This window comes from Natator depressus, chromosome 7 (genome assembly GCF_965152275.1).
Source record: "Natator depressus isolate rNatDep1 chromosome 7, rNatDep2.hap1, whole genome shotgun sequence".
Lineage (NCBI taxonomy): Eukaryota > Metazoa > Chordata > Testudines > Cheloniidae > Natator > Natator depressus.
Window position 1 is genome coordinate 10,837,294 of NC_134240.1, and position 14,906 is coordinate 10,852,199.

The following is a 14,906-nucleotide window of genomic DNA, read 5'->3' on the forward strand; positions in this document are numbered from 1 at the left end:
GTTTGGTTCATCAGCTCCAAAAAGCTTCCAGCCTTAGGGTTCTCTTCTGCCTTGAATTCTAAAGCAAACAGCCACTCCACAGAGATTTAATGTCACCTCAGTCATTGATGCAGGTCTGGAAAATGGATGGAATTAATCAAAATTACAGAATACCACATTTTTGTGTGATTGGCTATGAAAGAAATAACCATGTCAACAAGTAAACAAAATATACATTAATGCATGGCATTCTGAAACCAGCTTAGTTACTTTTGAATAAGCATGCTCCAATTGGACACAGACTTGTGATTTGTCATTCTGAGTTATTCTATTGGGAATGCAGGCTATCTGGAGGAGTCTTCCCATTATAGATCACAATGTATAATAAAAACTATTTGTCCAGTACTGTTTAGCCAAAAGTTGAGGGGGGGGGGGAACGGGGGAGAGGGGAAGAGAGAGAAAATCAGGTCTCATCTGGGTTTAAACCTTCTGGAATATACTTTTCATCTAAGCCTGGTTCCATTTCAGTATCAGCACTTTCACAAAAGGGGACTGTCCCAGATCTTTAACTGTTCAATATTTTTGTTTCACTTCACAGTGTTTCAAGCACCAGCGTTTCCATGTATTGGTTTCAAATAACCCTTTATATATATTTATTTATATATATATTTATATATAATTTATATCAAAACTGATAGTACACAGTATAACTGGAAGAAAGAACGAACTGAACTTAAAGGATATGCTGAAGGAGGATGGAGTTTGTGAATGCAATAAATAAAGTCCCCTTCCCCTCCCCCCACACACTCCAAAAAACCAAAAAAAGTTGTAATGTTCATGGAAAATTGTGCACAGCAGATATTATAAAAAAGTAGATTCAGGAGCACATCCAATTATAAATGATTGTTAGGAAAATTATATAAAACAATGGAATACATAAAAGTGTCAAGAGTAATTGTCAGGGTGCGAAATTCCTTGGTGGCCAGATGCCCATGACAAGCAGAAATTATCCTGGCTGCATCAGTAAGAGAGTGATGTCCAAGAAAGTGTGTGTTCAAGCACAGAAGAGGCTCTCCAGGACTGAAGCCCCATGGGCAGGTGGAGTGTTTGAATTTCATACCCTGATTCATAGTTTTCCACAACTCCATGTGCAATTTTCAGAAAGATTCATCGTTAACTGCTGACATGTCGCCCTTCGGCGTGGAGGAACGGGACGAGCCTTTGTCTGTGCTCTCAGAGCCAGAGCTGCTCTGATTCTGCTGTTCTGATCCTGCACTGGAGGTCACTGTAGATGAAGATGTGGAAGAGGAGCGAGTCTTTTCTTTAAAGTCTGTGATAATTACTGTGACGTTCCCCACTGTGACTGCCAGCTGCTGTGCAGTACTTCGGTCCACATTTTTCAGTCTGGGCCTAAAGAACAGGTGAGGAAAAAAAGGGAAAAAGTTTATTAGGAACCATATTTCAGAAACAAACTTTCTACTAAGTGATATGTTCTGAGCTCTCTTGGACAGATCAGATTAGTTTGGAAGTGAGCTCTGGTACCAGCCCTATGGGACAAAAGATGAAAGAATTCTGTTATCTGAATACTCCATCTTGTCACATCACGTGCCCTGATGTTCTGAGACAAGGCTGTGACTTTGCAATACAAAACTACATGAAAGCATTTGAACATGGACGTTCATTCCCATGTGGGGAACACTGTGCTGCAAATAACTCAGGCACTGGGACAACTTGGCTTCTCCTTCTCAACTTTGAGTTTATACAAATCAGAGGCCCAATCAATCCAAGTATAAAATTGTTCAAAATGCTCCCTCCAGAAGGCTGTTGTAAGTAAAACCCAGGACATTTCTCACAGTGTTAGCTTTTCTCTGTCACAAGACAAAACAAAGCGAACACATTGGTTTTTATAGCTCAGGATTATATCAGTAATTTGTTTCTGCGCTTTCATGCAATTAGTAACCCAGCTAATAAAGGACTGTGCTCTGCACAGAGGCTGACATCCATGTGTTTGCAGGATTTGGTCCAAAATTCTGATACAAATACAATGCAATGAGTTTATTTAAGGGCAAACTTCTGCTGGCGTGTACTATTGCTGGCCGTGTGAGACAGTCCTTTAGCTGTTGGCGGATGCCACGTCTGCTCCAGTGACTACCTGTGATTTACAGTCAACTCTTTTCCCTTCCCACCGTGGGTCAGACTGATGCAGCAGAACTTTCCCCACTAGGGAAATTAGAGGGGCGTTCTCCAGACATCAGGTAGAACTAGCTCGCTAGCGCTAGAAATTGCCTTTTTCATGGAGATAGGAGACAGACAGGTTTTTCTTCAAGACCAGGCCCCAGTTTCCCAACTGAGCAGAAAATAACCCTCTCCTCTACATTTGGGTCATATTGGATTAACTCAAAATAGTGAGAAAAGAGGAAGTGGATCCGATTTTATATTTTCAATGCCTCTCCGCTGGTGTCGAGAATTGGTAGACGATCATCCCAGTGCTACCCCGTTCAAGTTTATCCTATAAAATCACTGAAATAGATGTAGGTTCTACACTAGGATTATCTAAAGTGGTGGGAAATGGTGATGATAAATAGTTTCAAAAGGAAAATAAACGATATTCTTGTGAATTTAAACCTTCAATTAAGTGTGCTGTAAATTTCTCACTCTAAAAAACTGTGTTTGTAGGTAACCTAGAAAGAAAATTGCATCAAATTTAACAGGAAAAACCTTAATATTTTAATCATATTTAAATATTAAATTATAACTATGTTGGGATAACAACCTGACACTGAATAACTTTATTTTCTTTTTAATACTGCCCCTCCACTTAGTCACTAGATTTTTCAAACCCGTAGGTGCTGTCAGTAAGTTCTAATGCGAAGCCACACATACACGTAAGTATGTATATATTCATTTACACACCCAAGAGGTTGCGATTTGAACATGTAACCACAGACTTAGATGAAATGATTAACGTCACCTGGCATGTGGGTGATGCTAAAGGCCAACTAGCTCAGCATATCTGGGCAATTTTGTCAGTTTTCAGACTTAGCAGGCAAAGGCCACCCTATACTGATAGATCCTTTGTATCTACAGTAAATATTCCAGGAAGTAGGTTTGTTTATTTTTCTCCCCCAAGTCCCCATTTCCTTTAGGAAACCCAGTTCTTCCTGTAACTTTACAGACTCGTTTGTTTCCTCTTGTATTCAGAAACAGCTAAAAATCCTGGCCCGGATTTTGTCTCTGGGATCCTGGTGCAGATCTTTCTGCCAGTGCCCTTCTCTGCTATTGAGTACACCTCTCTGCTGTCACTTGACAGGAGCTGGAACAATGACAGGTGCACTGAGCAGACTGCTCCCTCTCAATGATCTGCTTAACATGGCCCCAAGCCACATTAACTTCTGTCCAGAATAACTCCATGCTACCAAACCACTTCAGGGGATTCCTGAACAGCTGCAGCTGGGAGATACCCTGTCACCATGACTCCACTGGAACATGCTGACAAGAAAATAGGGGAGAACTGCGGGAGTCTGATAGGTGGTAACAGCCGTGGCTTCCCATCCACCCTGATGTTTGGGACTAACCCCCCTGCTCATTCTTCAAGGTCTGGGAGGGCTTAACAAATCTGATTGAAGCTCAAAAGGGAGTTTAAAGGCACTCTCCTCCCCTTGGCACTTTCACACACCCTTGGCACTTTCACACAGGTAGTCAAACTGTGGGGTCAAATTCTGCTTGTTGCCTCCATGACTTCAAGGCGTAAAGACAACCACAATTTGGGCTTGCTACATTGGAGAAATAAGGAGCAATAGCTTTTATTTTAAAAGAAACCTGTAATGTCAGCACAGCTGAGGATAGGACTTAACTCTAACACACAGGCAAAAGCCAATCTGAAATATCAGCTTGAATCAACTGTTTCATCCTTGGACAAAAATAAAGTTCGTAAATGCCTGAATTGTTTAATGAGACCTTTCATGTGGTCCCCTAAGAACACAATCAAAAGACAATTTTTCTCATAACTGCAGTGGTAGCATTGGAGGCATGGGTACAGGCAAATATAATATATCCACTCCTTACACTGTTATTGGGTCTAAATGGAGAGAAGGTAAGAAGAAATTGACAGGTGACCTCCTTTGACTAGATTAATATCTATTTTCTACACAGCAGTTTAACTGCCTAAAAGTAACAAACCACCACAACTGACACAATAGCTTTATCAGAAGGCGAAGGACTGAGTGTCCAGTGAGTCAACTGCTTCCACTATTTGAAGCTGCTGTTTTCCACGTAATCATTCAGATGCACAGGCACAGAGTAAGCTTATACTACTGATGTTCATGCCTTACCAATTCTGTGGATAAATCAGAGTCTTCTGTCTCTCGGGCAGTCAACCCAATTAAAAAACCCACTAGTTTGGACCCTTCAGTTCAATTCTCAGATGTCAAGATCTAACTAAATGAACATCAATTGATTCTATATTAAACTTACCTTGAAGTGTGATTTGAGTCGCTGGTCTTTGTTGTAGTATTCCCAGACTGTATACTGTTTGCTTCACTAGGAGGATCTTTTACAATATCTGACTTTGGTCTGTAAAAGTAGGAAAAATTTATTATTATAGGTTTTCTTGCTGATTAATGTGCACTATTGCTTGGCAAGACAACCAATCACTGATAAAGCTTAAATAGCGAATAACTAACTGTACACCTAACTAGTGTCCCCCTGAAACTTACTTAGTCTTTTTACTGGTGTTCTTCTTCGTAACACTTGGACTGATTTCTTTTTCTTTGTCAGGCTTTTCTTTGTCTTGTTTTTCCACTTTCTCTTTCTTCTCCTTTTTAGGTGGTGGGGGTGTGGCATATTGCTGGGCAACTTGTTGGGCAACCAGCTGAGAGTTTATTCTAGGTTTTCTATAAAGAGAAAAAAATAAGACCCACAATCAATGATTTAATAAAGGACATGTCATTTCAAATGTAGCAGAAGCACCATTAAGATCCGTTTAATTGTTTATGGAAGGATATTTGACTTTCAGGTACAGAGTATATTTCCTTACTTAGTATCACGTATTACCAGCTACCAGCGAGTATGAAATTTTCAAACTAAAATTTGATAGCCCTATAAACTGGAATTTCATTGGTACTAATCCACAGTCCAGGAACCCTTCTCAATATTTCTAACAAATATAATGCTCTTTTTCCACATGCTTCACAAATTTACACTCTTTTAAATCTTTCAGAATTACATGGACAGACAGCTTTCAAACATCTAGACTTAAAGTGCGATCTCATTTTATTAAAAAGACATTGGTAATATGTTAAATACAGAAAAACAAAATTAGTAAGGTGTCATTCACATTTAGATTTTCAGAATAAGTTCTAGTTCCCTGAAGCAGTGGACTTGGCCTCGACAACAGATAAAGAGCAACAGAAGGTTTACTGATAAAGAGCAACTAAGACTTACTGTGTCCCACCAAAGGCTCAGATTGTAATTCATGGCAAACAACAAAACAAATGGGACATTCACTGTACCACTAAGTGTCACGTCTGTCTGTGCCAATCTCCAACTAGCACTCACTCCCAACACAACTGTTTACAAACTCCAAATAGTATTCAGTAATCTTTACAATGTATATTCATTTAGACAAAAAGGACAACAAAAACTGAAGGATGCTCTTTCTGGAATATTATATCCTCAGTCAAAGACCCTAGTGAGCTGACTTGCTGTAACTGAGATCAAGAAGTCTAAAATGGTCTACTGCTGTCCAGGTGAGGGTCAAAAAAGACAACTTGAGGTGAAATGGCTGGTTTCTGCTGTGACTAAAGGCTAGTAGGTTTGGGTTTTTGAGGGAGATAATGTGATTAAGGGGGCAGGCAGTGTGCAGGCAAAAATAAAAAAGAGAAAAGGTTACATTACAGAGGGGAAATGGGAAGAGAAGAGGTAAACAAATTACTCTGTCTTTTTAGCCAGATTTTTATTTCAAATGTTTCAAGCAGAAATCTAACCCACCAGATAGTTAACAATTCTGTGCTGAGTGCTCTCAGTAGAAATTCATACACTCATCCCTTCTATAATCCTCATTCCTGCCTTCATCTCCTCTCACCTTGACAACTGTGTATTTTCCTTCTCTCTAGCCTCTCCAAAGCCCAGCATGTGCAAACTGCTGACTTCCTTCTCATGTGTTCAAAGCAGCACTAACACATCCTCCCTATTGTCAAACAACTCCACTGGCTCCCTATTTTTTATTTCAAGTTCAAGTTCAAAATTATTCTGGTTTACAAAACGTCTCTATGAATGTTTCCTAGCACAAAAATTTTCAAAAGCGTCTAAATGGATCAGGATCCTCACTCTCACTAAAAATCAATGGAACTCAGGCTCCCAAATCACTCAAGGACTTTTGAAAATTTTACCAGATATGCTCTGTGGACTTAGCTGCCTCTCTATTTCCCTTACCTAGCACCACCCTTTGCTCACTCTCTGCAAACTCCTTGGACTGTAGAGAGAGCATTCACCTCTGCAGCTCTAGCCATTCCTAACAGCCTCCTTCACACTGCCCATCTCTTTAAATAGCTGTTTGCTACCTTGTTTTTACCTCTTCATTTCTCTCTCCTGGTCCTAATGTTTAACTCTGGATATACGGAGACAATGCTTCTATAAATATTATATAAAATTAAAGTTGTAGTGTACACACATATTGTATTAACACATTTTCAATTAATTTTTTTAAAGCAGATTTAAATATAGCGTAAACTCATGCAGCATGGATCTGTAGTTCTGATAGATTAAATCAAAAACAAAAATACTACAAACTACAAAATAACTCCTCTCAAGAATTAAATCAGCCAGTTTATCTTGGCACACAAAGTTCCCATTTCATAAAAGATCCAAAGATAGCACAAAGTGTTCTGCAAGGAACCAGAGAGACAAACATAATCAATGCATTCTTTGCTACACATACACATTTTTACATAGGTCAGTCCAGTTGTGTAACCACCACTCTTGTATGCCTTTACAAAGGACTCCATAAATTACTGCACCTCAGCACTAAATGAAAAATTTAGAAAGGGTCAGTTAACGTTAGTCCCAACGTTAAAATAAATAAATGAATACAAATCTAAACATTCCCTAGTTTTACAAGAAAAAAATCAATTAAAATATTTGCTGAACACAACTTTTGGGGATTCAGACATTTCCCAAGTACTATGCTAGAGCAGAACTGGATATTGAAACTTGCTAGAAATTAAAAGTGAAATTGACTAGTCTGTTTTTGCTGTATGTAAGGGAGATGAAACAGCAAAAGTGGGTAAAAGATACATTTTAAAGATTCTTTCATTTTTTTAGCAGCAATGCAATTGCATCAGTGCTACCAGTTGTGTAGTGTAGACTCATCACAGGCTTTAAAAAATAAAATAAAATAAAAAACCCTATGATGCTATGGTTAGATAACAGAGTGTTAAAATTGTGCCCAATACACCATTAACAGGACTCCTACATCTAAACTGGTGCTGAAAAACAGATCTGCCTAGTTAGTGCACAGAAGGTCTCTGGTTTCACGTAGTCACATAAGACCACTGCTAGGAGGCCGTGTGTCTGAAATAGTGTGAAAACAATTCTACATAGCACTATCCTATACTTCACTAGTTTGGGATCTGCTTTCTTATACACACATGCAATATAGGAGCAATTTTTCACTTTTTTTGGTCATGTGTCAGTATTTTTGTCTTTCTAAAACTATTGATGGAGTTCGTAAGCCCAATAAAAGTTAGGGCTCTGTGACAAGATCAAAATTAACCTCTTTCTCTGTGCAAGTTAGCAATATGTAAAATCACCACTGGAGATCACCAAATTCGGCACCATTGATTAGCTAGCAAGCTCTTCAGAATGACAGTTCTGTGGCCCTGTTAGATCTTACCAAGTAGTAAAAACAAGGCAGCTAAAGATACGTACTGTAAATAGATAGTAGTTGCTTTTCCAGACTAAGAAGTCTGCTGTATAAACTTATTTTAACAGAAGGAAGCACTAAACTAAGAACTGCCTGTGACATTTCTGTTCTTATAACACCAAAATTTAGATGAGAGAGCTTGTTTAAAACCTGCTTAGTGGTTTCATGTTTTTTTAAATGAAGGTGAACGATACTATTTGTTGATAGAAATGTAACATTTAAATCTACAGATGCCCCATAAAAACAATGGAAGTGTCCCAAAAAGTTTCTGCCACCACTATGTGAAGGCATATGTAACGAAAAACTTCTCTTGATATCAACAGAAGGGATTTTGCTGGCAGTTGTTTTGTGGGTCCAAAGCTGCTTCCATGAAGACCATATCTGTACTGCAACCATGGTTCTGTTTGTACAAGGCTTTAGCTTTATTACAACATACTATTGTGGTCCAGTCTGCACAACAAATTGGAATAATATTTGTAACCAAGTTATGAAACACCCCATGCTGCATTTAGATTCTTCAACACAGTTAGAGCCCAATACTGTTTATAATGTGGTTTGCTTACACTTCTCAAGTGTGTGCATACAGAGGGCCTCACTAAACAGTCAAACTGAAAAATGTATCCTAGAAAGCTTTTTTGGTACAATTATTGCTCATATGGCCTGTAGTATGTCCAAGGCCCAAGGTATGAACAATTCTAAATACCATTACATCATCAACAGCCTACTTATCTTATCAAGAATATTCCTCTGGGGGGATTTAAGGGTAAGAGACTATCTACTGATTTTTTTAATGGAATACTGGGGACAGTTTTGCATTCTTGCATTTTAAATAAGGATTCTACAGCTGTGACTGCGTAACAACTAGTGGATATAAACATGACAAACAGAGCAGTTGGGTTATGCAGTAGAAGGAAGATTTTACCTGATTAATGAATCCATTCTCACAAAAGTCTTGCTTAAATAGCAGAGATTGTGAAATGCAACCTTTTAAAGGTTAAATAATTTAAAGAATTTTGCAACTTTTACAATTTTTCATGTCATCAGCTTGTACTATTGGACCAAAAAAATGGATGTTCACACATTGCTTCATCTTCACATCCGTTCTCCAAAATGGATCACACAATAAAGTAGGAGTTAACAAATCCTTGGAGAGCACAGGCTGTCCCACTGCACGACTGACCTCACTGCTGAAGCTGCCTTTCCAGCAGTGACTGGAAGTTCTAGTTACTTGCTGCTTACATAACTAGTTAAATCAGAAACTCTTACAATCATTTGTGCTTATGCATTTTGTCTGAAGATCATATTAGGAAACTCACACTAAGAATCTCATATAAGGCTTTCTATTTAGTAGCACTTTGATCTGCTCTTCATAATGTTAGCCAAGTGTGGAGCTTGCTCCAACTTCAATGACTGGGGAGCTTGCATATCAGTATATTGTTTATAAACCCTCCTTCCACATTCTTTGCTGAGGAGTTAAAGAGTGCAGCACTGTATAGTTAAAAATATAACTTCTTTCTGTAGCTCACGAAAGCTTATGCTCAAATAAATTTGTTAGTCTCTAAGGTGCTACAAGTACTCCTTTTCTTTTTGCGGATACAGACTAACACAGCTGCTACTCTGAAAACTAAAACTTGAAAATCACATCTATCTCTGGAAACAGTCAAAGGTAACCTCCAGAAGAAAGATCACAGAAAATAAAGAGGATTTTTCAAAATTTCTCATGCTTTGACAGCATTAGTCTATAAGGTGCCACAGGACTCTTTGCCGCTTTTACAGATCCAGACTAACACGGCTACCCCTCTGATGCTTGACAGCACTGTATGTATAGTCAGTTTTACTGTCTCAGGGATGGTCAGTGACATAACTCTCATGCATAGTTCCAGCAAGTTCATGTACACGTTCTTCCCTACTCCATGCAAAAGTTAGTAGCAGCAGCCACGAAGAGGTAGTAAGCAGGAGAGTGCACAAATAAAGGGGAATTGGGAGAGTGGGGGCAGAAAAGGGATGGATCTGAGCACATTTGATAGCGTTGCTCCTTTTAAACCCTTCCAAATATTTTTGTTTTTAATTCAGGACATGCTATTTTTAAAAAGACGCTAGGTTAAAAAACAGTCTATTTAAATAATTAAAAAAGAAATCCAAAATTATAGTGTCCCTTTAAACCAAACTAGGGGCTTGTCTACATGAACATTTATTTAGTTCAGGGCAAGCTCAAGTGTGAATCTAACCCGCAGTCTGTGTAGACCTTACTGATGTGCACTAAAAGTTCCTTAGTGCACTTTAATCTACTTGCATTTCAAAAGTGGCATAGAATAAAGTGCACTAATGAATTTTCAGTGCATATCAGCAGGATCCACATGGACAGTTAGTGTATGGTAGGCTAGTGTGGGATAGATTCGTACCTCACTCTGAACTAAATGTTCACGTAGACAAGGCCTCAGTAAACATTTAGTCTTCTACTTCAAATTTCTATCAAACTTGGGAAAAAAGTAAACCATGCCTGGGTGAGTTATGGGGACCCCAAGTCCCTGAAAATCAAAGAAAAAAACCCCACAATTTTAGGATATAGTTTACAAAACTGTCATAATCAAACTATACTGGGTAGAAGAACTTTGGATGGAGAAAAGCCAAGCAAGCAAGCACGCACCTACCACAATGCATTTTTAACCACAGGGCATGATGCAGAAGTAATGCTTTTGCTGTGTCCAGATGTGTAAGTTGCTTGCCTGGCCTCTGGACCATACTCTCTCTCTCTCAAACAGGAGATCTTTTCCACAGAGAACTCAATTTTTTAAGAGTTAATAACGCCTCTCAACATAAAAATGCTTGGTACCCTTTGGCTGTGTGTCCACATATAGCATCCTTCATCTCAACTATTTTTCAAAACATCCCATTATTTTCCTGAGATATGGGAACCTTTTTTCTATATTTCTGTATTTTATAGCTTAGGTTTTTCTGATTTTAGAGTAGAGCAGGACTTGTAACAAGACCTCACTATAACAATCTCATGAGTCCTTCACCGACCATGGCTACAAGCATTACTTTGCTTTCCTGAAAGGCAGAAGTAAGACCAAGTCAGTATATTCAGGGGGATACAATTCCTGTTCATATTTTAAAATGAAAAGGAGATGATGGTGACCTGAAGCCTCGTTTCCACTTGGAATACAATGAATTAACCTGCTCAGGCATCTGTTCCAGAGTTCTGAGTCACTGAAGTATAGAAGGATCTCTCTGTGCTAGTTTAACACCACACTGAACTTGAGTATTTCTGGCCACAATTTTGCTCTCATCTGCCATTTTATGACTGGAGATCTGCAAAAAACAGACTACTGCTTTAAACAAAAATATCCCATTTTTAAAACTATTTAGCATGAGAGCAGAGTGACCTGAGCAGAAATTTGTCTCCAACATACACTTGTTGCAAGAAAAAAAAAAATTACCTCGAAAATTAAGATTAACTGCTTTGTGCCCAAATCCTGCTGAGACAGAAAGGAAATTGAACTTTAATGCACTTCAAATACCAAGATCCTGTTTGGGTGCCAAAACCAAAACACAAGGCAGTCTGCACTCTAAGCCTTCTGTCCAACGGAGGTGCTCAAGGAAACGGCTTAACTGTCACTGTATGGCATTTTAGTGTCTTTTACTCAGGCCTGATCTATACTAAAAAGTTACCCAGCTATGGTCGCTCAGAGGTGTGAAAAATCCACATCCCGAGGGACATAGTTAAGCCGACCTAACCCCTAGGGGTAGACAGTGTTGGGTTGATAAAAGAATTCTTCCATTCACTTAGCTACTGCCTCTCGGGGACATGTATTACAAATGCAGCTGGGAGCTGCAGCACTGCTGGCTGTGCCGCTGAAGCACTGCAAGTGTAGACAAGCCCTCAGACAAGCTTCTCACTTGCATCAATGAATGTATGAAAAGACTGCATGAACTAGCGAGAATGTAAGATTAACCAGCACTGTACATGAGCCAGAGTTAGTTAATGAATCGCAATATCCCCCTGAAAAACAGAAGTGACATTTCAGGAATTCATGAAGCTACATTCACAAAAAACTGCCACACGTTAAATATGGTAAAAAGAAAAGGAGTACTTGTGGCACCTTAGAGACTAACAAATTTATTTGAGCATAAGCCTTTGTGAGCTACAGCTCACTTCATCGGATGCGTCCGATGAAGTGAGCTGTAGCTCACGAAAGCTCACAAAAGCTTATGCTCAAATAAATTTGTTAGTCTCTAAGGTGCCACAAGTACTCCTTTTCTTTTTGCGAATACAGACTAACACGGCTGCTACTCTGAAACCTGTCATTAAATATGGTGGTAACTATAATGTCCTACCTGTTTCTGCAACCTAATCGGAGTCCTCCCAAAGTACCCAAGCGAGTTGCAGAGGATTTTCCCCTCGGCAGTGGTGAGCTTAGTTGTTTGGTTAGTTCTCATGTTGTCACTTGGACAACACAGAGGCCAGCAAATATGTTATGTGCCTCCATGATGTTCTGTCCTGTGCCAAATCTGGTGTGTTATGGGGTGGGATGCCTATGAGGAACAGCTGTCTGTTGGCACTGTCCAGTCATCCTGTTTTAGGATTCCAAGGGTGTCTTTTCCATCCTGCTTTCACTGGATCCAAGTTGAAGATGATTCTTGCAGAAAAGCTGGTAGACATTTGGAGCAGATGACCATACTCTTTAGAGAGCACTGGGTGACCATTTGAGAGAGTGCGAGGCGTTTAGTTAGGAAGTGGATCTCTTCCACTGAACTTTAATACGTGCTGAGAGCTAGTGCAATTTGGTCACTCACAGAAGGCTTAACAGTAAATGTCACGTGACTGAATTCTGAATCCTATGTGTAGGCTTGGAAGGATTAGATTTTTATTGGTAAATATTGATAAACATCAACTTGACCACATATACACAAACCATTAAGAAATATTTCCATTGATAATAATCAAAATTTACAGAGTAGGAACAATGCTGCTTGAGAATTTCTTAGAGTTTGATTTAAGGCTATTTACTTTGTATATTTTTACATATAGGATGCTGACAGTTTGTGTTTTAACAGTTATAAAGCTTAACTTTTTGCATATCAACATCTGTCATTAAATAATGATTGTCTAGCCCCTCATTATTTCCTGCAACTGTGAAAATTTAAATCAATAGACATTGAAAAAAAGCTTTAAAATAAACATCATCTGTCAAAATACTAAAAAAATAAAAATTTAATTCTGCAAAGCTTACCTATGGGACAGACACCAGCAACAGATTAGCCCAGTTTTTCTGGATGTGACTTTTTACAAAAAATATTATTTCAAGTAGCTGGCAGTGAGAAATCATTGGCCAATATGGGTTCTAATTTGTAGTCACTGTTTAGTGGTTTTCAGACCAGGATCGCTGAGATGTCATAGACCAGACCAAAAACAAAAAAGTGAGGGCCAAGTTTTACTAATGTTAAAACAACTGAGTAAAATCCAAAGGATATATTCACACAACAGCCTGCCAGTCAATATCATTCCAAAGAATCTGGATCCCTGGGTCACATCATCATTCCAATGGATCTGGCCAGAGTCTGGATTCCAGGGTCACATGTGAACTGGTATTTGCTACATGTCAGCAGCTGGCTTTGCTTGTCAAGTATGTTTTACAGGTGTCTGATGTTAGTGAGACGAGTGATTGGAAATGAAGGCAAAGTATTATATGACAATACTTCCAGCTATGGAGAGAGTTAATGTGTCAGGGACATTCTCCTCAGCCTAGCTAGCCACACTTAGATCCTTGATTCATGTGGACTTGGAGCAAGGCAAATATAACGCCCAGAGCGGCAGCAAGCAGACACAAATCCAGGTCTTATGCTAGGCAAAAGCCTTAGTTAAGAAGTTTCTCCTGAGGTAGGAACAATGATTAGCGGACTCCGGCCCAGAGGAAAAGGAGGAGTAAAGGAGGAGGGTTTTATTTCTGGGATCATTTAGGCCAATGGGAACGAGAAGGTAACAAATATGCTAGGCTAGCGAAGGAAACCGATCTGGAGACGGACAGGAAATATGTTCCTGCCAGGAATAAAAGGGAGGCTGCTGTTACACTTTCACCCTTCAGCTGAACAGACCCTTCAGACTGAGAGTAACTCAATAATGAGAGTTCAAACTGCCGAAGCAGGAAGGTTACACAATGCAAAAGCACGAAGTGGTTCAAACAGAGAGGCTGATGCATGCAGACGCTACTTTGTGTCGTGAAGCCTCACTTTCATCTTTACGAATGATCACAAAGAGGTACGCTACAAGTACGAGCCTTCCTACGTTTTGACAGTCTGCACCTCTCCCCTTTGCATCGCCTTGATGCCATGATTATTTCTGAGATATGAGAGGAGATTCAGGTGGTGCGCAGTTAGGCAAGGCAGTCACTTCTTTCCCAATCAGGATTTTTTGCCATCTCTGTAGGAGAACGCACCTGCACATGGCTTTATAACTAGGAACTCATTGCAGACACCCCAGATTTCTGCATTAAAAATATAAACCTTAAAATGACAAGCAAATTTCAGAACACCTTCAAGTTCTTTAATATTACCAACATATTAGTAGTGAAAGACCAAATTCTGACTCAAGCGTCTAAAAGAGTTTAAATTTTTTCAGGTCAAATGCTGAGATCTTAGTCATTCCTTACTTGGCCTACTTATTTAAGTGACAGTTTTCCTGGGTAAGGACTTAGCTATCAAATTTGATCCTGATGTGACTAATAACATACAAGATAATCTTCCGCTTTCAGAAGCAAGTAAATTAGAGAAATAATTTATAATAATTATAATATATAATATATTATAATAATATAATAATAATAATAACCTACCTTTGTCCTCTAAGACAAGTCACAAAACCAAACCAAATCAATCTATGTTTTGAAAATTATCACTGGAGAGCAGTAAAATATTCCAATTAAAATTAGTTTGGCAGTCTCTGGGAAGCTGTAGTTCATGTCACAAAAGCAGATATTTGCAGAATAAAATACAATTAGTAATCTTT

General features: G+C 39.0%; 1 protein-coding gene across 1 annotated transcript in view; it reads right to left on the reverse strand.

Annotated features, from left to right (window-relative positions):
* Positions 1 to 768: 768 nt before the first annotated feature.
* The window catches only part of RYBP (RING1 and YY1 binding protein), a 65,810-nt gene continuing 51,672 nt past the window's right edge, over positions 769 to 14,906 (reverse strand). Inside the window, exons 3-5 of the mRNA XM_074957497.1 lie at positions 4,695 to 4,871; positions 4,453 to 4,551; positions 769 to 1,389 (exon numbers count right to left, since the gene is read on the reverse strand). Of these exons, the coding sequence (XP_074813598.1) occupies positions 1,137 to 1,389; positions 4,453 to 4,551; positions 4,695 to 4,871 (529 nt within the window). The 3' untranslated portion in view covers positions 769 to 1,136. The remainder of the gene's footprint in view (positions 1,390 to 4,452; positions 4,552 to 4,694; positions 4,872 to 14,906) is intronic.